Raw genomic sequence first — 23,945 nt, forward strand, 5'->3', positions numbered from 1 at the left:
GATGTAGTGGATACTTTGAATAATGGGAAATAATGGGAAGTATTTTTCTTAATATTCCCTCTATCAGTAATTTATTTGTTGGAAATTTCCAGTATTTTGCACTTTGGGTGACACAAATATCCTAACATTCCATTATATTGTGCAGTAGTCCAGCCCTCTGGATAATTCTTATGTGGTGTTTTTAAATTATCACAATTTTCCTGGAAATTATCTCCTACCCTGAGAGTTGAAAATCTGCAGGAAATGCCTGACCTTTGCGCTGTAGCTGATACAGTTTTTTGGTTATTTTGCATTCATGTTATATGAAGTAATATAAATAGCAGACCTCTTTTAAATACTGTATTAAAAAATAAGTAAAAACTGAAAAATACCAGGTATTTGAAATAAGAAGGTTGTAAGTACTCAAGAAGGTGCAAGTGTTTCACCTCTGAAGATAAACTAATGCATTCTCCCAACAGAATCTGTGGAAGTCGTTTACATTAGATGAATGTCAAATTTGCCAGACAGAAGTGGCTGAAACAGTTTGTGCCTGGGGTGGCTGGAGTCCCTGATGATCCTCTGGGCCCTTTTGAAGACCTGCTGCTGTAAATGCCCTGAATAGAGGAAAGTTCACATCCAGCCCAGCGAAACTAAGGACGTGAACTTTCCACTATTAAGGACATTCAAAGCAGCAGGTGCATAAAAAGGATCTGGGGCATCACCAGGGACTCCAGCCACCCCAACCACAAACTGTTTCAGCTGCTTCAGCCACTTCAGTAATGGTACCGTAGCATTAAGGCCAACAGGCTATGGACAGCTTCTTTCACCGGGCTGTTGGATTTATCAATACACAGTGATCTGATTGCATATCTGACTGTATATACATGTATACTAAACAATTATGTATACAATCTTAGTGTTTGGGCAATATCCTCCCACAGTTCCCTTCCTTATGGCTTGTACATTGTGACAAGATCTTTACTCCCTCATATTGTGAGATGGATGTAAGAAATAAAATAAATTCTAAAATTCTAAACATTCTAATTCTAAAATGACAGAATATCTTTTCCCCAAAGGAAGGGTGACTGTTCCAACTTCCTTTGCACTGAGCAACTTGGAAGCTAGCAAGTTCCTGACATGCAGATTTAAGTCAATTCACATAAAATGCTGGAGGATCTCAGCAGGCCAGGCAGTATCTATGGAAAGGAATAAACTGTCAATATTCCAGCGTGAGACCCTTCATCAGGACTGAAAAGGAAGGGGTAATAAGCCAGAATAAAAAGGTGGAGGGGAAGAGAAGGAGGATATCTAGAAAATGATAGGTAAAGCCAGGTGGGTTGGAAAAGTAAAGGGCTGGAGAGAAAGGAATCTGATAGGAGAGGAGAGTGGACCATAGGATAAAGGGAAGGAGGGGACCCAGGTGGGGATGATAGGCAAGTGAGAAGTTTTAAGAGACCGGAGTGTGGAATAGAAGAAGAGGGGAGGTGGAGAAAAAATGTTTTGCTGTAAGTAGAAATTGATATTTATGCCATCAGGTTGAAGGTAACCAGATGGAATATAAGGTGTTGCTCCTCCACCCCGAATGGCACAAGATGAGGCCAAGGACCAATGTGCCAGGGTGGGAATGGGAATTGGAATCAAAATGTTTGGCTTCTGGGAAAGTCCACTTTTAGTGGATGGAGCGGAGGTGCACGACAAAGCGGTCCCCCAATTTACGACAGGTCTCACCAATGTAGAAGAGGCTGCATCAGAAGCACCAGACACAACAGATTTGCAGATGAAGTGTTGGATTGTTTTGGGGCCCTGAATGGAGGTGAGGGAGGAGGTATCATACTTTGGACACTTGCAGTGGTAAGTGCCAGGAGGGAGATCAGTGGGGAGGGATGACTGGATAAGGGAATCACAGATGGAATGATCCCTGTGGAAAGCAGAAGGTTGGGGGGAGGAAGAGATATACTTAATGGTAGGATCCCTTTGAAGATGGTGGAAGTTGCGGAGCATAATGTATTGAATGTGGAGGCTCATGGGGTGGTAGGTAAGGACAAAAGGAACTCTATCACTGTTAAAGTGGCAGAAAGCTGGGATGAGCTCGGATGTTCAGGCAATGGGGGAGGTGCAGGTGAGGGCAACATCAATGGTTTATGAAGGGAAACCCTGTTCTTTGAAGAAAGAGGACATCTTGATGTCCTGGAAAGATTTAAGTGTTTTTATGTATGTATCTCCATAAGTGTGGTTGGGGAAAAAACATCTTGGCCTGGAAGATTCCTGCAGATGTCAGAAGAACAAATTTTGCATGTTGCTGTTAGAAAAGGAGTTGATTAATAGATATTAATAGTCTATAGAATCAGTGAAATACATAGCAGAAAAAGAGACTGTTCACACACAATATGCTAATGCTAGCCACAACGAACTGTGCAATACACACAAAATGCTGGAGGAACTCAGAAGGCCAGGCAGCATCTATGAAAAAAAGTACAGTCGACGTTTCGGCCCAAAGCATCGACTGTACTTTTTTTCCATAGATGCTGCCTGTCCTGCTGAGTTCCTCCAGCATTCTGTGTGTTACCCGGATTTCCAGCATTGACAGATTGAATTGAATTGAATTGACTTTATTTCTTACATCCTTCACATACCAGGAGTAAAAATCTTTACGTTACATTTCTGTTTAAATGTGCAATGTGCAATCATAGTAATTTAAAATAGTTTATAATAAATAGAACAGTCAATGTAACATAGAATACACTCAAATCAGTGTGAGTTAATTGGTCTGATGGCCTGGTGGAAGAAGCTGTCCTGGAACCTGTTAGTCCTGGGTTTTATGTTGTAGTACTGTTTCCCAGATGGTAGCAGCTGGTACATTTTGCGGTTGGGGTGACGCGGGTCTTCAATGATCCTTCAGGCCTTTTTTACACAACCTGTCTTTGTAAATGTCCTGAATAGTGGGAGGTTCACATCTACAGATGCGTTGGGCTGTCTTTGCACCCTCTGCAGAGTCCTGCGAATAAGGGAGGTACAATTCCCATCCCAGTCAGGATGCTCTCAATTGTGCCCTCGTAGTAAGTTCTTAGGATTTAGGGGCCAATACCAAACTTCATCAACCGTCTGAGGTGAAAGAAGTGCCTTTGTGCCTTTTTCACCACACAGCTGGTGTATACAGACCACATGAGACCCTCGGTGATGTGGATGCTGGAAACTAAAGCTGTTTACACTCTCAGCCCAAGATCCATTGATGTCAATAGGGGTTAGCCTGTCTCCATTCCTCCTGTAATCTCAACCAGCTCCTTTGATTTTACGACATTGAAGGAGAGGTTGTTTTCTTGACACCGCTGTGTCAAGAGAGATTTTCTCTTGCTTGCAATGTCTGCTGCGTTGCCTCATCCGTAGCCCGGTCATTTTTATTTGTGGTAAGGTTTTCTGCATGTACTGCCCTTTTCAGGCAAGAGGGACCTTGCACCAATTCCTGCACCTGTCCAATGGTCCCAGGCCTCCAATTGAAAAAACAGCCCACGTCCAACACCTCACGCTTTCCTCCACAGGCCATTTTTAAAATCCAGTTGGCTTCTTCACATTGGATCCCAAGTGAAGGTCCCAAGGATCTTCCAGTCCTGCCTACCATGCCTTGCTAAAGTCCATGCAAATATTATTTATCACCCTGCACTTGCCAATCCTTTTGATCATCTCTTTAAAAAAATTCAAAAGGGGATCTCTGAGGAGAATACTGTTGAGTCCAGACTGCATCAGAACTAATGTTTAATCTTACGTTAGGTTAACTTTAACAATGTATGCACTGTCACTCCTCCCTATTCTCCTCTTTACCTTGCTGCTATCAGTTTCTTCATTATCATTACCCTTTGATGAGAGGATGATGAATTCAATTAATCTTCATGTATTTGTTTCAATCAATGTACTTTTTTTAGGGACTGTATGCAGAAACCCATGGCATAGTTGACAACAACATGTATGATTACGTATTTAAGAAGTCCTTTTCTCTGTCTGGTGATGAAAAGAACAATCCAAAATGGTGGGGAGGGCAGCCAGTAAGTATAATATTAATATTTATATATTATGTATTTAGAACTTTGTACATTTTAGGCCATTTCTGGGTCTATGAGCTTTATATATGTGGAGTAGTATGAAAATGAGTGTCCAACTGGGACACGCTATTGTTTATTGAACATTTATAGTAAAAGATTATTCACAAAAAATTGCAACAATAAAAACAGATAATACTAGAAACACAGAGCAGGTCGGTCAGTACTTGTAAAAAAAGATAAGAAACATATATCTTTAATCAAACCAATTTTTAATGTGCTGATTACTTTGTTGTCTTGGTTTGATACTATTTTAGATTTTCTAAATTTATTATTTTCCCATTTTATTTTACTGCTGAAGGTAAAATTTTGTGAATGAAGGGTTCCATGCAGAGGGCAATCTGGAGACAATTGCATTTTAAATTCTACTTTCAAAACTTAATTTTTCCATCTAATAGTTAAAAGAAGAGTGTGATTTCAAACAATATATAATAGAATATGTGTACTATGTACTGGTCCTTTTGCTCTGGGTCCTCAGCAAATGCGAAGCAAACTAATGGGATAAAAATTCCTAATTCCTGTGGTGTACTTTGTGAGGAATGTTTTAATGTTTCTGAGTCTTAATGTTCATAACTGCCCAGGACCTCTGTTTGTGCTGCTTCTAACCTGGGTGCTTAGTCTGATATTGAAAATATAAGCCAACGTGGGCAAAATTCCAGAAAATGCAGAGTTCACCATGCAAATAATCAGCAACAAGGCCCCCTCCCGATGTCACAGTTGAGTTTCCATAATGACGACTAATCAACTGATTGATAAGTGTATAAAAGCCTAGCATTTGGAAGACACACTACAAGTGAACAGTGCACTGATGATGTCTCCTCGTATGATTACGAAATATTTGCAAATGAATTGCCAAGGCTGGAGAACAACGCAACCCAACTATCCATCACCCGAGCTACACATTTTCCAAGTTATTTCCATATTGATCTGTAACTTTCAGAAAAAAATTTACAACAGACAAATTTAGAAGATGGGATCAATTGTTTTGTAAGTTTGCTTAAATGGGAATAATTGAACACGCTAGTTCTTTGTTCTGGTAAATAACAAAATTATCAATGTTAGCAGAAACCACTTCCACAAAATGGATGAGCATCCTTGCACCTGTACAGCTTGCTGTCTCCCACCCTGGGGACTAATTCACGTTATATTATTTGGAACCTGTATAAAGCAGAGGAAGCATAGGCTGGGTGTCAAAAATGGCATTCTTGCATGATTGATTAGTAAAGCTTGTTTCAGATGGGCACTCTGTTTGCCACTCTCTGCCACACTGAATTATGGATCCTCTGTGTGAGTAGCAATGGTTTGAGAATCAAATTGGCACACAATGATATGGCACATCTGGTTTGCCACTAACAGGCAATACAAGAAGAAATGTGTCTCAATTCCAATCTAGGACAGAGCTCTACACTGATGCTGAGTAACTGCTTCAAAGAGGCAGTTCTGATCTTTATATAGTCCATGATCATGGTGCCTTCTTTTCAGATTAGATCAGCATCAAAATATGCATATGTTATACAGCCTTGAGATTTGTCTTCTTACAGGCAGCATAAAACAAAGAAACCTGAAAGAACTCATTAAGAAGAAGACTGTCAAATACCCAATGTGTGTGAGAGAGAGAAAAAAATGAATCCTGCAAACAATAAAAGCAAGCAAGTTGCATCCGTAACTGAAGTCCACAAAGAGAGTCCATCCACAGACCCTTAGTTCAGCGCAGAGCTGAGTAAACATCACAGAGCAGTGTGCTAGCTGAACTGGTCCAACCTTGCCTCGGGCCCCAACCCCCTGACCTTATCTGGCCCGGCACTTAAATCATTGTCCAAACATTGGGTTCTGTCACTTTACTGTGCTCTGAGGCCTAGACCTCGCCACTTCAATCTGGCCTGTCACGTGTCAGAATTCGGAGCATGCACAGAAATGACAGAATGATCGAGAAGCTTGTATGTTAAAATGTGGTTGCTGTTTGCTGTTAAATAGAAGTTCTAGTTATGTTCTTCCAGAATATGTGTCTTTATGAGTAACCCTCGGTATGTATAAAGAACACAACACCTAACCTTTCCAATTTGACTCAGCACTAAAAACTGATCAAACTGCAGGCCTTCCTTGCTCTTGGTGATGGGCCCGCTGCCTCGCCTTGCCTCGGTTCTGCTGCATCCAATTGCTTCTAAGTCCAAAGGGAAGTTACAGCCGATTTGTTTCTGATGATAGTTTACCAGAAAAAAAGAGTGATTAACAAAGTATTTAGATGCTTTCTTCATTTCATTGGCCACCAGCCAGAAGTCACTGAGAAATCACCAGCACCATCCTAAACCGAAAGATCGATGATTGAAGATCAAACATGTGATGTGGCCAGTGAGCTGCTGGCGTGACTGTCTTAACATCCATTTGGAGGTACTCCAATGTGGGCTGTTAAGGAAAGTTTATTGAGTGGTACAACATGCAGGCAGCACAGTTTAACTAGCTGGCATCAAATGAAGATTGGGTGCTGCGTTCTCCCATCGCTTACTTGTAATTGTTTCTCCATCCTCTGTTTCCATGGAGATAATGTAAATTCCAATATGTAGATATTGCCACATGTGTAAGTAATTGTCTTCGTGCCTTTGAAGCCATTCTAAATGCTTTCGGAGTTTATGTCACTTCATTTTCTCTCCAGTTATCTCTATCTTCTTGAATTCCACATATTCAGTCTTCTCCTCCCATCATAAGCACGGATCTTATTTCCATCTAATCCTGCTGCCTAGTCCTTCCAGAAAATGTAAGTGCTATCGGCACTGTAATTATTTAGTGTTGGTTTAAATCGATCAATAAAAATCAGTGTCAAAGTGAGACATACTCCATTTCATGTCCAATCAGGAATGCCTGAAGTTAAATTTCCTGGCAGTAACAGCAAAAAAAATGTAACCAGTGACATGACAGTCAAAGAGCAGTGTTCTTTGATCCTTTAACCTCTGCTGACACAACAATTTTCATATGAATCATGAACGTATTCATTTTGCTTTTGTTCTTGTCATAGATATGGCTGACAGCCATGTATCAGAATCTGAAAGCAGGCACGTTCTTCTGGCCTGGATCGGATGTTAAAATAAATGGGACTTACCCAAACAAATATCAAAAGTTTAATTCGTAAGTATTACAACCTATGCAAATAATATAGCCTGCCTTAAAGCAATTGGTCAGGAAATTGTGAAAAATCTTGGTTGTGTCTTGCTGAAAGGCCTGTTCAAATTTAGATCAAACCATTGACAAACTTTATAGTTGATGCACCATCAATAACTCTCTGAGATGTGAGGCGAGATATCGGCTTTTATTGACTGGGAGAAAGAACAAGCAGCAATTGACCACCATGCTACATCCTGGAGACTGAGAGGCAGGGCTCAGGCCCCAATCGCCTTTATACCGGGGTCTGTGGGAGGAGCCACAGGAGCAGTCAGCCGGGGGGGGGGGGGGGGGGCGTGTCCAGACAGGTATATGTAGTTCACCACAATGGTATTAAAAAATGAAGTCTGATTTTGCAATTAAGAAACTTCAGTAATCAGAGCAAATCAGGGAAAACAGTGAGTACAAACTGGGTCAGTTCAGTCAGTGAGAAACAGCCTGTGTCTTGTACAAAAGTGGGTGGGGATTGAGCAAGGATAGGCTGGACACTGGGCGCCTGACATATATTTTGCTTGTCACGTGCCATTTACAATGTAGTTGTGTAATATGCTGTGGTGGGTTTATCTTAAGTTTTCATTTAGTTTAAGAATAACATTTATATTTTAGGATTTAATCAAATTCTGAATTTGGAATCAATATTTTAAGGTTTTAGCTTTAACTATTTCTTACAGGATGAAACTGTAAAGTCAGAAGGTGTGGTTCAGGTACATTTTATGAATACAAGAGAAGCTAAACCCTTAATGTTCACAGTGGCTCTTTGTTCCGGGCCCAGCTTTCTCATTAGTTCATCACCTGTAGACTTTGTAGAATACAACAAAGATAAACTGGTGGGGGTATCAAAGCCCATAGTTTTTAATGTTTCTAAGGATAGAAGCACCACAAGTTATCTTGTGCAACACACATAAGAAGCTGAAGGAACTCAGCAGGCCAGGCAGATTCTACAGAAAAGATTGAACAGTTGACATTTCAGGCCAAAGCCCTTTATCAGTCCCAAAACATTGACTGATTACTCTCTTCCATAGATGCTGAGTTCCTCCAGCATTTTGTGTGTGTTGCTTTGGATTTCCAGCATCTGCAAACTTTCTAGTGTTCATGACAAATTATCTTGCGCATTGTGACAACTGCATATTTAAGATTATAAATATGCTGTCTACTCTACAAATGAACATATCAGCTCTTGCTTTACTGGAATCAGCAGAAAAAGTAATGGTTGCAGTTCCATACCCCCAATAAATGAAGAAGAAATATTAGTAGATGTTGAATGTATATGAAGACTTTCTTGAAACAGAATTGAAGATTTCTAGTTATGGGAAAAATGCTGCTGAATATCTAAAGCAAATTCCAGATCTCAGAGCAGAATTGGGCCATTTGGCCCAACAAATCTGCTCCAACATTCAATTGTGGCTGATCCATTTTTCCCCCTCATCAATCTCACTCCCCAGTCTTCTTCCCATAAGCTTTGATGCCTTGTGCAATCAAAAATTTATCAAGCTCAGCCTTAGATATACCCAATGACCTGGCCTCCACTGCTGCCTGTGGTAACAGATTTCACAAATTCACCACCCTGTGGCTAAAGAAATTTCTCTCATCTCTATTTTAAATGGATGCCCCTCCAGCCTGAACTGAATTACAATTGAAAGCATGCTGCAGACACACCTGTACACAGTTGTCTCGAATGTGTAAAGGGGGTTTCTTCTTTTCTCTTTGTTACTGTGTATGTAATCAAAGGGGCTTCTTTGTTTTGCTAACAAGCAGGAATGCTCCTTTGTTGCGAGAGAGTGTTGGAAGCTTGTTTGTTACAATTTACTGATAACGAGAATGGTATTCCTTTGTAAACCAAATGGAGATTAATGTTCTTTCTTCTGAGTCTGTAAGCTTTTGTTGACGGGCTTTTGGGCAGATCGGCGCGAGGACGCAATGGTGTAAGCTGGGCAAGGATCGGACCCCAAGCGAGGGTCCGAGGCCAGAAGGTACTCCGAGGAGGGGGGGATGAAGCTAGATGTGCTTGGTTGACCACTCGGAGGGTCCTGAGCTGCGAGTCGAGGAGTTCAGAGGGGATCGAATGGTGACCAGAAGACTTCAGTAATTGAGCTCCAACGGTTGTGCACGAAGTGGTTTGGACTTTGATAAGTTTGGCGCCTTTTCATTATTTTCTTTCCCTTCATATATACTGTATCGTTATTAATCACTTAGTTATAGTAACCTTTATAAATTGTACTCATTTAATCATTTATGGTGTACTGTCTGTTTTTGGGCGAGGCGGGGACATCCACACCAGCTGATTACCCAGTTTGGCGGGGCCGAAGGCTGCTCCCCCTAGACGAGAACGAGCTGAGCGAGCCTGAGGCGACTCAGGGGGTTACAAATGAAATTATGAACTTTTGAGCAGATTCAGTGGAATTTCATTTAAAGGTTAATTCCTTTAAATGTAATTCCTTTCTTTGACTCGCATAATTGTGTTAGAGTAAGAAATGCCAGAAGATAAATCTTCACAGAATGACTTCAAACGCAATCGGCAATTTCTGTACATTTGAAAAGAATTAAATTTAGACAGAAACACAAGAGATCCTGCAGAACTGGAAATCTTGAGCAACACATACAAAGTGCTGGAGCAAGTTAGGCAGCATCTATCAAGGGAAATCAACAATTGACATTTGAGGCTCTTCATTAGGCCATTTTAAACAAGAGTGAAAATTATAAAAGGATTTGACATATTTTTATATGAAGACAATTGTCAAGATATTGGGTCATGTATGACAGCATGTTAATTGGCTACATTTAAATTTGTGAATACAAACATCTGATTTGTATGATTTATGCTAATTTGGGAATTGAAATTGCCTGAAGCATGTAGTTTGAGGAGTTGTCAATCCTCATGCAATTAGGCTGTGTTCGTCCAACTAAAGCATTGTTCACGTCACATATATGTACTTTGCTCAGTTGTAAGACCACGTCACAGGCTTTCAGTAGTTGCAAGAATGCTTCACTTCTGTTCCATGGCACTGGCCTCATGATTTCCCCAAAACATCCCCACTATCAAAACAACATGTCAAGAATGTGATAGAATATTTCCTCCTTCCATGAAGACTCAATGTTCTCCCAGACTAAGAATCAGAATCAGGTTGAATATCACCGGCATATATTGCGAAATTTTTTGACTTTGCGGCAGCAGTACATTATAAAAAAAACTGGAAATAGATTAAGTAGTTAAATAAGTCGTTCGAAAATAGAAATTCTAAAAAATTAGTGAGGTAGTGTTCAAAGGTTCAATGTCCATTCAGAAATTGGATGGCAGAGGGGAAGGAGCTGCTCATGGATTGCTGAGTGTGTGCCTTCAGGCTTCTGTATCTCCTTCCTGTTGATAGCAATGAGAACAAGGCATGACCTGGGTGATGGGGGTCCTTAATGATGGATGCCAACTTTCTGAGACATCACTCCTTGAAGATGTCCTAGATACTACAGAGGCTCGTGCTCATAATGGAGCTGACTAAGTTCACAACTCCCTGCAGCTTACTTTGAACCTGTGCAATAGACCCACCCCGTACCAGTCAATGATGTTGCCAGTCAGCATGATTTCCATGGTACCTCTGCAGAAATTGTTGAGTGTTTTTGGTGACATCACAAATCTTTTCAAATTCCTAATGAAATATAGCCGCTGTTATGCCTTCTTTGTTGATGCATCAATATGTTGGGGGTTCCAGATTAGATCCTTGGAGATATTGACACCCAAGAACTCGAAAATGCTCACTCTTTCCACTTCTAATGCCTCTATGGTGTGTGCTCCCTAGTCTTACCCTTTCTGAAGTCCACAGTCAGTTCCTGGTCTTCCTGATGCCGAGTGCGATGTTGCTGTGACACCACTCAACTAGCTGGTATATCTCGCTCCTGTACGCCCTCTCATCACCATCTGAAGTTCTGCCAACAACTGTTCGTGTCATTAGAAAATTTATAGATGACACACACAGTCATGGGTGTAAAGAGCCTACTTGGTTAATAGGACACCCACAACTTTAAGCATCCGCTACCTCTGTCCATATTGCATACACATGCAGTTGGCATCATCTACAGAATGCGTATCAGCGACTCCCTGAAGCCTCCTTGATGATATCTATGGTGATAAACACCACCTCCATACTTTAGTCTAAAGGACTGGGGCAGGGGTTGGAATGGGAGTTTGCTTCTGAGTCACTCAGCAATGAGACAGCACACCTTCTAATCACTTGGAAAAAAATCCTGGAAATCCCTAGTATTTAGAGAATGTGCCTCAGACACTTCTCCAGTTAAATGCTCGTTTCCCCATGATAACCATCACATAAACAACCACAAAATGAGTTCAAACAAAATTGCCCACTGCAATTCAATTTGTAACTTATCTTCCTTCTGCTGTTATATTTTGGACAGAATTTTACAGGAACGAAACAAATCAGCATCCAAAACCAAATTTATTCATTACATTGGACAAAATGTATGCAGACGTCGACCAATTGACTGTTGGCTTTTCTTTCAGGAGCTCTTTTTCAAATGTAGTATTTCTTCAGCTCAAGAGAATGGAAGGCTACTCATTTAAAATCATGGAACTTGAGCTGGCCCTTGCAGTGAAGAAATTTCTTCTCATCTCTTATCTTAAATGGCTAGATCCTTGTTTTGAGATGGGATATTTAGCTCCAGATGTTACATATAGGGGATGTATTATAGAAAATCAAGAGACTGCAGATGCTGGAATCTGGAGCAACAGACAAGATGTTGAGGAATTCAATGGGTCAGACGGCACCCGTGGAAGCGAGATATACCAGCTAGTTGAGTGATGTTGCAGCAGCAACATCGCACTTGGCATCAGGAAGACCAGGAACTGACTGTGGACTTCAGAAAGGGTAAGACTAGGGAGCACACACCATAGAGGCATTAGACTAAAGGGTATAATTTTAAAATAAGGGGATGCCGTTCCAGGACTGAGATGAGGAGAAATTTCTTCACTCAGAGGGTAGTGGGGCTGTGGAATTTACTGCCCCAGAGAGCTGTGGAAGCTACTACACTCAATAAATTCAAAACGGAGATAGACATTTTCCTGGATAAAAATGGCATTAGGGGATACGGTGAGCGAGCAGGTAAGTGGACATGAGGCTAGGTTTAGATCAGCCATGTGATCTCCTGGGCCAGTTTTCGATAGCCTGGATGGGTCGGAGAGGAATTTTCCAGTTTTTTTCTCCTCAATTGGCAAATCGGGTTTTTTTTTCCCCGGGTGATCACATGGGTTTGGGCGGGATGAATAATAAAATAAAATGGGCGGCATGGTGCCCTGTTGGTTGGCACTGTTGCCTTGTGGGATTCGGTGATGATTAGAGTTAAGACTGGATCAGCCATGATCTTGTTGAATGGCGGAGCAGGCTTGAGGGGCTGATTGGCCTACTCTTGCTCCTATCTTCTTATGTTCAAATGTGTCACTTTTGCATGTAACTGTTTATACATTCCAGATCTATTCCATTTGAAGAAAGAGTACGCACTATTTTGAAATGGTTAAGTTTACCTGAGTCTGAAAGGTAACTTGATATTCAATTGCTAATTTCTAACAGCTCTTATAGACCTGTTAGCTATCATTTGTTCACAATCTTATTTATCAAATGTATTTGCTCCTTGTTTGACCACTGTGCCTAGGCTCTGTTCCATCATTCATTCTGACTTCCTTGGCATCAGTTGTCCTCCAAAGAAAAAGGAGTTCAGGATGTATATTGTATACATTTCTCTGACATTAAATGTACCTGTTGAAATCCTACTCCAAGGCCTCTGTCCTCTTTGTGTGCCCTTTCTTTGTATCTGTTTGCTTTCTCTCACCTTGTTTAACTTTCAAATCCAGCCCTTCCTGCTATGTCATAAAGTATCGTAAGTTTTATAGTATATATATAGGCCCCTCAGCTCATTCAGTCTGCACTGATCATCAAGAACCCGTTCACACTAATCCCACAGTATTTCTTCCTGTGTTTCTCATTTTCCCAGGATTCTGCTGGTCACCTGCACACAGGTGGCAATTGACAGTGGCCAACCTGTACATCCTTGGTACAGCTCCTAGAGATCACAGAGAGAACATACAAACTGAAATCAAATCAAATCAAGTCTAATTATCATTCAACCATCATATATGCAGCCAAACGAAACAGACTCAAGTCAGACAGCACTGGAGCTTAAGTTTGAGCTCGTTGTCTGGGACTGTAAGGCACCAGCACTGCAAGCTGTACCGTAGATTCAGTCCTTCCTAGCCTGTGATCCCTGATTTCCCATTCTTTCTCAGAACTTCATCTCAAAGCCCTGGCACCTATTTCTCCCTGTGATCTGCGGAAGGATGATATCCTATCAAAAGCTTTCAGGAGTTTAGTCCTCCATGTTCTGCTTAATGTCACTCTGTGAGGTGTTAGGAAAAGGAGAAAGTGATGAGAAAAGAATAGAAACAGGCTGAGAGTGAAGGAAAATATGGGAGACATACAGACAGAATAAAAAAGGGTGAAACATCAGGAGTATGACAGATCTGTGAAAGAAAGAGAGACAGAGAGGGAAAAAAAACAATAAAAGGTTCACAGATGTAGATAACAATTAGAGGGGGAGGGGTGTAGGGGAGGGGAGAAGAGAGGAAGAGTAGGGGGTAGGTGGAGAGGGGCAGAGGGGGAGTTGCACAGCCAGCTACAGACCATTAAGCATTAAATCAGGGCTTCCCAACCTGGGGCCAATGGACGCTTCAGTTAGTGATAGGGATCCATGGCATAAAATAGATTGGGAACCCTGGCATTAAAGAATATATGAGATAAACAATATAGTAGACTTGGGAAAGAATGATGCACATTTGCACTTCTGTGAATAAAGCCGCAGGAATCCAAATAATTTACCAAAATTGTCATTAAATTTAGCAATACCTGTTTGCTGAAAATCTTACTCACAGTTTACTTGATGTTTGATTTTGTTATATTAGGCCAGAGTTTTACACCCTTTACTTTGATGAACCAGACCATGCAGGACATAAGTCTGGCCCTGACAGTGGTGCAGTAAGTTAATGTTTTTTGAATTAACTCTTTAAAATAAGATTTATTACCTATTTTACAAAATGCCTACTTAGTTTTCATGTATTTTTTCATAGATCTATACTTGTAATCTCATTTCTTTGCTTTTATTATAAGTTCAAAGTAAATTTATTATCACCATATACATCCCTGAGATTCTTTCACTCATGGCATACTCAATAAATCCAATAAACATAATAGAATCAATGAAAGACCACACCAGCAGTGTGGAAAAGATGGCAGATTGTACAAATACAAAAAGAAAGAGAGAAAAAAATAATAATAATAATAATTGAGGTTGATAGACACTTGGTTGATCAGGACATGAAGGGATACGGAGAGAAGGCAGGAGATTGGGGCTGAGAGGAAAATTGGATCAGCCATGATGAAATGGTGGAGCAGACTTGCTGGACCGAATGGCCTAATTCTGTTCCTATATGTTACGGTCTTTTAGTAAATAAATAAGCATTAATATTAAAATTTGGCATATCAAAATCAAATATTTTGACTCCTCACTTACTGTTGCTGATTGCCAGATAACCCAAATAGATTTTGTTCTTGGAGAAGAGCAGGTTTTGGACGAATGATACACACACTATGGTATGCAGTTGCCTTTATGCATGCTTCTTCTCATCAAATACTGCATATATTATCTTGATCAACATCAAAGTTTGTAATGGATCATTGACATTAATCCTGACCCTGTGTCAGCTGAAGTTGAGATATTTAATCCACACCTTCTTCTGGGATATCAATTCATCACCATTGATTTAAACCTTCTCTTGAAAATGAAAAGCATTCCCATTTTCTCCTATTCTTCTGTAGTGTTGAATATCTAGACATCAGGAGGAAACTCCCATGTTAGAACAGCTTAATTTAGAGTTTGGAAAAAATCAAGGTACTGTCAATGGTGGTTATCCTACTAACTTCCCACCCACATTAAAAATCATTCAGCTGTTGAGATGCATTATGCAGATCCTGGATATTTAATTAAACGTTGATGACCCATTTGTAAAATTCATCCTGCTATTACACAGACATGTTATCTTCTAGCTTGTCACTTCTGGTATTGAAGTGAATTAATAAAGGAAAGAAAGAAAGGTTAGAAATCAAAGATTTGTACTGATTCTTACTTCATTTCAAGAAGGACAAAGGTGGAAGGTACTGACATAAGCATCTAGAACCAGCACAGCAGTTTCAGAAATAAGGGGATGCCACTTAGGAATGAATAGAGGAGAAATGTCTTTGTACAACTTTTGGTGAATCTTTGGAATTCTTAACTGTGGATGTCTAGGTATTGAGTTCATTCAATGAAGACATAGATAGATTCCTTGACTTTAAGGGATGCTACAAGGAAATAGCATTAGTTATGATCTTGATGAATGAAGGGACAGATGCCTACCTCCTACCTGTAGTTTTGTGCTGATGCTCATTTCAGAACTGCTTGGTTCTGAAGAAATGTTATACAAGCTGATAGATGAGAAATAAATCATCTACCTTCAGAGTGAGTACATTTTGCTTCTTTTAATAAAAAAAATTACCTCATTTTTCAGGTGGTTGAAGCTTTGCAGTTGGTTGATCGGATTGTAGGAATGTTGATGGATGGGCTCAAAAAGAGGAACTTGCATAAATGTGTTAACCTCATCATTGTAGCTGATCACGGTATGAGCTTTTAAATATTGCTTTCTCCAAAACATGTAGTCAGAATAAAAATTTTACTAAAATGGAAATTTTATAAGAGAGTCATACATTGTTGATACCAAAATTGCATAAACTTGCATACTTAATTTTACAGTTCTGAGGGCACAATACTACTGTAAGTAGTACGAACTGTTCTGTACAAATATACTCAAACCTACTTAAATAACTATCCATTAAATAAATTAAATATTCAAAAGAGTAAAATAGAATCCTAGCTGAGCAGTTCATATCCCTATGGTGATGTACTGCTAAATTCAGATGTGTACACATAAATATGGAAGTCCTGGATGGGCTGATAGCAATTTTCCTGATTACAACCTGGCATAAAACTCATGTGGTTGTTCTTGGACATCTGTTCTTAAAGATCTCCAGAAGATTCATCCTGGAACCAGTGGCTTTTCGAATCTGTAACTTGTTTTCTTCAAGCATTTGTTAAGCTGTCCCAGCAGAGAAACGCCACCACTTGTGGTCAGAGGGATTTTAGATGTGTGACTTTTCACATGAGCTATTTCTCTGCCTTAGTGATTGATACACTTCTTCTCTGTACCACATTGAATTCTAAAAGATACTATTTCTATGCTATTGTGTAAGTTATTGATGTGGAAAGCCAAAAATTCAGATGCAAATGTTTGGCCTAGGAATTAATCCAGACGTAGGTTTACACACCAGAGCTGGACAGGTGTGATATTGTAGGCTGCTTATTGTGTACCTCTCCCATTAAAATCAATGGAACCAAATGTTAGAAGGGGAATGAATCTAATGGTTTATATGATTAATTGCTTGTCTGTCACATCTGACAATGACAGCGAAACCTGCTTGGAAGAGTTTTTCAAGTGGAAAAGCCATTCCACTTTCTTGACCTTGGAAGATCAGGCCCAGTGATTCGAGTAGTCATCACAACTGGTTCCTTGGTTTCAGTGGATGATCATGGCTTCCTCTGTGTGCTCTCCATGAAACATGGACCCGCCTTCCTGGTCCTTTAAATCTCACTGTTGATCTCATCCACCTAGTCCACCAGAAATGACTTGTTATGCTAGGACAGGCATATCCCTATCTCATGGGGGTATGAGGCCGGACAGCTACCCTTCACCTATTTTGTTCCTCCTGTCGAAGTGGTGTACCTACTGGGGTGTGTCTGCTGTTGCATGCAAACAGCTCCATGGAGTCACAGTTGAGAGCTGTGTCTGGTGGCTTATATAAAGCAATAGGAAATGTCACAGGTTCTGTTGACCTCCTAGTACAAGCTTCTGCTGAGCAAGGAATTGCTGGAGAGTCAAAACTGTAAAAGTTAACATACTAATTGTTATTTATTTATTTATTTATTTATTTATTTATTGGGATACAGTACAGAATAGGCCCCTCCCAGTCTTCAAGCCATGCCACCCAGCAATCCCCTGATTTAACCCTAGCCTAATCATGAGACAATTTGCAACGACCAATTAGCTTACAGACTGGGATGTCTGGTCTGTGGGAGGAAAGCAGAGCACCCAGAGGAAACCACATAGTCATGGGGAGAATGTACAGAGGGCATCAGGAAATGAAGCTGGGTCACTATTGCTGTCAAGCTTTGCACTAACCACTACGCTACTGTGCGTTAGGTGGTGATCTTAAAGAATAATGTAACTGGCATTTTGAAAATGTTAATGTTCCAAGAATAACGTCTGGATTGACATTTTGTTTGTTGTTATCCTACTACACTCAATGCAGACATTATTCTTGGAAAATTAGCCCTTTCATTTAGAAACTTTACATTAAAAAAAAACTAGATTTGAATTGAGTAAGATGTTACAGTGAACTTTCATTGAGTTTTCTAATATAAATTCCAGGTATGGAAAATACTTACTGTGATCAAACTGAGTATATGACGAACTACTTTGACAGTGTAAAGAATTTATATGTTTATAATGGTCCGGCTGCTCGCATCCGAGCCAAAAATGTCCCAGCGGATTATTTGAAATGTAAGTACTTTTAACAAATATAAACAGGATATGTTAAAATCACAGATTTGTGTACAACATAATCAGTCGTAACAATCTATAGAAACAGAAGTTAATTTGTCCATCTGCTCTGCCACTCAGAAAGATCATGGTTGATCTTTTACCTTAACATTGCCTTCCTGTATCATATACTTCAATTCTATTAATATACAAAAAAATATTTTTAACCCCTGACTTGAGTGTACTTCATCACTCTGCTTCCACATACACTTAGGTAGAGATTTCCAAAGACTGTTCTTCCTGACCACGCCCTAAAAAGCTGACTCCATATTTTGAAATTGAACCCATGGTTCCAGACACTCTAGTCAAGGGAAACGTTATTCCTGCATTTACCCTGTCAAGGCCTGCAATAACTTTGTACTTTTCAATGAAGCCACCTCTCATTCACTCAAGCTCTGAAACCTGAAGATCTGTTCTGCTTAATTTTTCTCAAAGGACAGAAACACATCCCAGGAATCATTCTGGTGAATCTTTGCGCATTTTTATTTTGCAACTGTATCTCTCCTTAGGTAGGAGAGCCAGACATGCACAATATTCCTAGTGTGACCTCACCTAGGTGATATATAACCGAACAAAGTATTTCTACTTCTGTATTTTACAAAAAGGTTGAAGTAAAATTGGCCTCTCTAACTGCTTGCTCTATTTGCATATTTAGTTTACAGTTATTTGCATATAAAGACACTCATAACCTCTTGAACACCGATATCTTTCAATTTGTCACTGTTCAAAATATACAGCCTTGTGTTTTTCTACTAAAGACCTCATTGTTTTTGGCAGTAAATTCCATCTTAACATCCATTCCCTCAGCTTGTTTGTTTTTCCTCTTTTCATCCTCTTCACAGCTTATATTGATATCCAGTTCTGTGCTGCGAGCAGGCTTGGATATCTACTTGACCTAGTCCAAGGGTCGGCAACCCGCGGCTCCGGAGCCGCATGCGGCTCTTTGATCTCTGTGCTGCGGCTCCCCGTGGTTTGTTAGTTTTTGAAATGTAATTCGAAATTTGAAGATTATGGTGATCTTGTACAATCTAAAAACGTTGTGGAGACCCCATTTCCTGGCACATCCGAAACGGCTCACAATTAGCCACCGTTCCGGCTAAGGGAGATAGCCTACGGGAGTTTGTGAGTACATGTCTTTTGGAGCATCCGCGCCCACTGTGACGGGTTGAGGGAGGCTTTAAAGCAAGGCTGTTTAGTTTGAATAAAGATAGCTTTGACTGCAGTGTCTTTATTTTAGCGCTGCATGTAGCGCTACACTGCTACAACGTGTTTTTTTATCGCTATTAATACACATCACCACTGCCAATGCCTGACACCCACCAGTGCGCGCTTTCTTTTAATTCTTCGATCCAAGGTAGGCTACCTATGGAGTAACCTTCAACCCAACGTCTTTTTTTCGGAGTTCAAAATGTTTTTGTTGCATGCAGAAATGTAATTTCGTTTTCTCTGTAGGAGTTCATCAATTTCATAAATGCAACACATTATAGTTTGTTTATACATAGCATAAAGGCAAAAAAAAACGTTGATTGCAGTGTTATTTCATTTTAAATGTCAAACGGGTTTTGTGGCTCCCAGTGTTTTCTTTTCAGTGGGAAACGGGTCCATATTGGCTCTTTCAGTGGTAAAGGTTGCCGACCCCTGACCTAGTCCCTTAATACAAGTCATTGACACACATTGTGTACAGCTGTATCCCCAGCACTCACCTCCCATGACACCACACTAGTCACAGGCTCACAAGACAAAACTGTAAAGTCAAATGTTTATTCCAACTCTCTGTTTAGTCTCCGTTAACCAATCTGAAATCCATGCCAATTGTGTTCAGTACCATGTGAAGTAAGATTATTTGATTACTTGTGCAACACCCTATCAGACTCTTTCTGAAACTCCAAAATAACCAATTACATTACTTTCCCCTTTTCAATTCTGATAGTTGCAAACTCAAAAAAAAAATCAAATCAATTTAGCAAGTTTCATGAACCTATTCTGTGTTTGTAGGTGGAGGTCACGCTGCTGTTTGGGGAATAGCCCATTGGCCATTGGGTGGAGGCAATTGAGGAGGGCTCTTGTAATAGAAACAATTATTTGCTGTGGATAGAGTAGTGATGCTCTTCAGAGTGTTCTTTCAAGCTGGCAATGATTGCCCCTCAATCTACTATTTCTTCCAGCTCCTTATTCATATTAAAAGTAAATTAAAAGTTCAAAGTTCATTTTATTATCAAAGTCACATACACATCACCATATACAACCCTGAGAGTCACTTTCTTGAGGGCATACTCAACAAATCTATAGAATAGTGACAATAACAGGATCAATAAAAGATCAATCAGAGTGCAGAAAAGAACTGTGCAAATGCAAATATATAAAAAAATAAATAACAAAAACAAAAATAACAAGATAAAGAGTCCTTAAAGTGAGATCATTGACCCATTCTACAATATTCCTGGGAAATTTCTTGTATCTTTCAAGGTGGACAACATAAATTTTTTGTGTAATTTCTCTGACATTTCTTTATTCTCTCTATAAATCTTCTTGCTCAGTCCATAAAAGACCTTCATTGATTTCTGTCACTGTTTTACTTTCTACGTATTGATGAAAGCTCCAGACGCCTCAAATAAAGTACTAAGATGAGAAAAATAAAACAAATTTGTCAAAAGTATTCATTATGTAACCATTAATTATGGTCATTTTTTCTAATTTATTTATAACCATATAACAATTACAGCACGGAAACAGGCCATCTCTGCCCTTCTAGTCCGTGCCGAACGCTTACTCTCACCTAGTCCCACTGGCCTGCACTCAGTCTATAACCTTCCATTCCTTACCTGTCCATATACCAATCCAATTTTACTTTAAATGACAATATCAGACCTGCCTCTACCACTTCTACTGGAAACATGTTCCACACATCTACCACTCTCTGAGTAAAGAAATTCCTCCTCGTGTTACCCCTAAACTTTTGCCCCCTAACTATATTTACTATACTCTTTATTCTGTTTCTAATGTAACATCTGCAGCATCGTGTAGGATATTTTCTGTTCTTTGGGCTCTTGAAAGTTTGAGCCAAGGGTCACAAATTACAATACAGCATGCACTATTGGTGATGGGGCAAGAGGGCAGAACTTTCATGTTCTACCAGTTTTTTGTGGAATTACGACAAGGATTTGTTTCTTTTCCAGTTGATGCAGAAGGAACTGTTAAGAACCTTTCTGTAAGTAATAGAACATTTCAATTTTTTGTAAAGATTTTGCAAGGTAATTAAGTTCAGTATATTTCCACAAATGTCAAAGTTTGCATTTGCTGACTGTTGCTCACAAGGTATTTTCCAGCTTCAGTTTGAATTGAACTTCTCATGGATCAAAGGGGAGAGTACAATATTGCACTTACCCTCACAAACTCATTTGAAGAACTTGTCTTGAAATTTAACTTGACTTGAGAGTTTTCTTACTCTGATTTCAATGGAGGTGAATTGCAAAGGAACTAAGATCAGCACATTTAGTTGTTGTTTTTTGCATTCCTTTTAAATTAATTACACGAACTTAAAGCATTTTAAACAATTTTTAATAATCTATTTTCCTAGGTTGGAATTATTTGTGATATAAGACAATGTAGAAAACATTTATCATAGTTTCGTAAGCCTAACAGCTGGGCAAGTTGGGATCTTGTGGGAATGATTAACCCACAACAGCTGTCAAAATTTAATTCAGTATTTCCATGTGAAGAACTTGTTTAATATTGCTGGCGTTAATATGTAGCTTTTTCCTGATTACTATTATGGCATTGTCTTTTTCCCTTTCTCCTCTCCTGATTCATCTCCTTTTACTTACAATTGTTCCAGAAACATCATTTGTGATTTACATGTCCTCGCTTGGCTTTTACCAGATCAAAGACATCCCCTTTCTTCCTTCCTCCAATCTCTTCTCGGCATCTTAAAGCATGGTTCAATGGTTCAAGGATTCCATTTAATATAAACCCAAAATTCTTACTCTTCACAGACATCCATGAAACAGAAGAAAAAAACCCAAAGGACTGACAGAAAAATGTTAGAACCCCAAAGCCCTCCCCTCCCACTCCAACACACAAGCAGCAGCAAAGCATCTACTCTCCCTCTCCCAGCTTCCCCTTCTCCCCCCCCACCTGCTTTAACAAACACACTACCCATCATACAAGCAATAGCAAAGCCCCCCAAGGAGACCATGATCTGGAGTCCATCAAAAACTAATGTTCACCCCAACACTTCGACGTAGGCTGTCCTTCTCACTAACAAAGGAGAGGGAGGTATCGCTCCGGCCACATCGAGAGGGAGAACGACAGCTCTCTGCTTTGATGTTAGAGTCTGCACTGTCATTTATTTCAATTTCGTCATACCCTGCTGGCTGGTTTCTTAATTTCTCCTGGGTAAAGGATCATTGACTTGAAATCTTAACTACATCCTCTCTTTGGAAATGTTGGCTAACCTGCCGAGGATTCTCTGCTTTCATTTCAGATTTCAGATTTGCTGTATTTGATAAGGAAGCACGAAAAAACAAGTAGAATTATATGAAGTGATAAATGATTGGTCTTCGTCAAATGACATCATAAAGCAGCTTAGAATTAATATAATTTAGACCACAGAAGCAAATTTTTTCTTTCTCAATATTTTTATTGGTTACTTGCATAGACGAATACAAAATACATTATGATATTATGAAAACAGAAACGAAGTTGAAATGCTCCATACCTGTGTATAGTAAATTAAACATAATATTGAAAAGGTGTATTTTATTCTAATCTAAAACAGGATCAAAACCCCATAACAAAAATAAAGGAGGAAAAAAAAGCTGTTTGGTTAAAAGAGAAAAAAAATCCTGGACCTATAGTTGTAAATTCAAACATATAATAGCCATCATCATTGCTGAACAAATCAAAGATTGTGAAAGTAGTTCCAAAAAAGTCCCCATAATTTTTTAAGCAGCAAACAATCTGCTCCCTATGGAAACATTTTTCTTTCATGGTATAAAATGTATACATTCGATGTATTCAAGGATGTAATGTTGAGACTTTATAAAGCACTGTTAAGGCCTCATCTGGAGTACTGTGAGCAGTTTTAGGCCCCTTATCTAGAAAGGATGTGCTGAAACTGGAGAGAGTTCAAAGGTGGTTCACGAAGATGATTCTAGAATTGAATAGCTTGCCACATGAAGAGCGTTTTATGACTTGGGGCTGTATTCGCTGGAATTCAGAAGCATGTGTGCTGGCCTAATTGAAACCTATCGATTCGTGGAAGGCCTTGATAGTGTGGATGTGGAGAGGATGTTTCCTGTGGTAGGAGAGCCAAAGACCTAAGGGCACAGCCTCAGAATAGAGGGGTGTCCTTTTAGAACAGAGATAAGGAGGAATTTCTTCAGCCAGAGAGTAGTGAATCTGTGGAGTTTGTTGCCACGCGCAGCCTCTGGAGGCCAAGTCCGTATGTATATTTATAGCAGAGGTTGATAGATTCTTGATTGGTCAGGGCATGAAGAGATATGGAGGTGGGGGGAGGGGATGGAAGGCAGGAGATTGGGGCTGAGAGGAAAATTGGATCAGCCATGATGAATAGTGGTGCAGGCTTGATGGGCCAAATGGCATAATTCTACTTCTATATCTTATGGGCTTATAAAAGCAAACAGGATTTATTATTATAACAAAATATATTCAAAATAAAGTTAACGTTTTTTTCTAATACCTATTTAATACTCTTTTAGTGCAGATACTCCAAACAGCATTTTATACCTTATATGGCATATGAGCTGCCAAAACGTTTCCACTATGCCAACAACAGAAGGATAAATAAGGAGGTCCATTTGTACTTGGATAAACAATGGCAGGCTGCACGGTATGTCATTTTATTTAGTCATGGTGTTTTCACCTCGCTCTAATTTCTACAGTTTGGTTATCTGTAATGGAAACAAAGAATTACACCATTTTCCCCTTCTCCTTCCTGATTTTGCCCATGTAGATAGTAT

At 39.7% G+C, this 23,945-nt stretch overlaps 1 protein-coding gene across 5 annotated transcripts in view; it reads left to right on the forward strand.

Annotated features, from left to right (window-relative positions):
• LOC132400528 (ectonucleotide pyrophosphatase/phosphodiesterase family member 3-like) overlaps positions 1–23,945 on the forward strand; it is a 101,847-nt gene that overhangs the window by 31,817 nt on the left and 46,085 nt on the right. For all 5 annotated transcript variants that reach the window (XM_059981574.1, XM_059981572.1, XM_059981569.1 and 2 more), the window contains 8 exons: positions 3,897–4,016; positions 7,081–7,190; positions 12,695–12,760; positions 14,179–14,251; positions 15,820–15,928; positions 17,794–17,925; positions 21,141–21,172; positions 23,685–23,815. In XM_059981574.1, the coding sequence (XP_059837557.1) occupies positions 3,897–4,016; positions 7,081–7,190; positions 12,695–12,760; positions 14,179–14,251; positions 15,820–15,928; positions 17,794–17,925; positions 21,141–21,172; positions 23,685–23,815 (773 nt within the window). The remainder of the gene's footprint in view (positions 1–3,896; positions 4,017–7,080; positions 7,191–12,694; positions 12,761–14,178; positions 14,252–15,819; positions 15,929–17,793; positions 17,926–21,140; positions 21,173–23,684; positions 23,816–23,945) is intronic.

Source organism: Hypanus sabinus, chromosome 10, assembly GCF_030144855.1.
Source record: "Hypanus sabinus isolate sHypSab1 chromosome 10, sHypSab1.hap1, whole genome shotgun sequence".
NCBI classification, from domain to species: domain Eukaryota; kingdom Metazoa; phylum Chordata; class Chondrichthyes; order Myliobatiformes; family Dasyatidae; genus Hypanus; species Hypanus sabinus.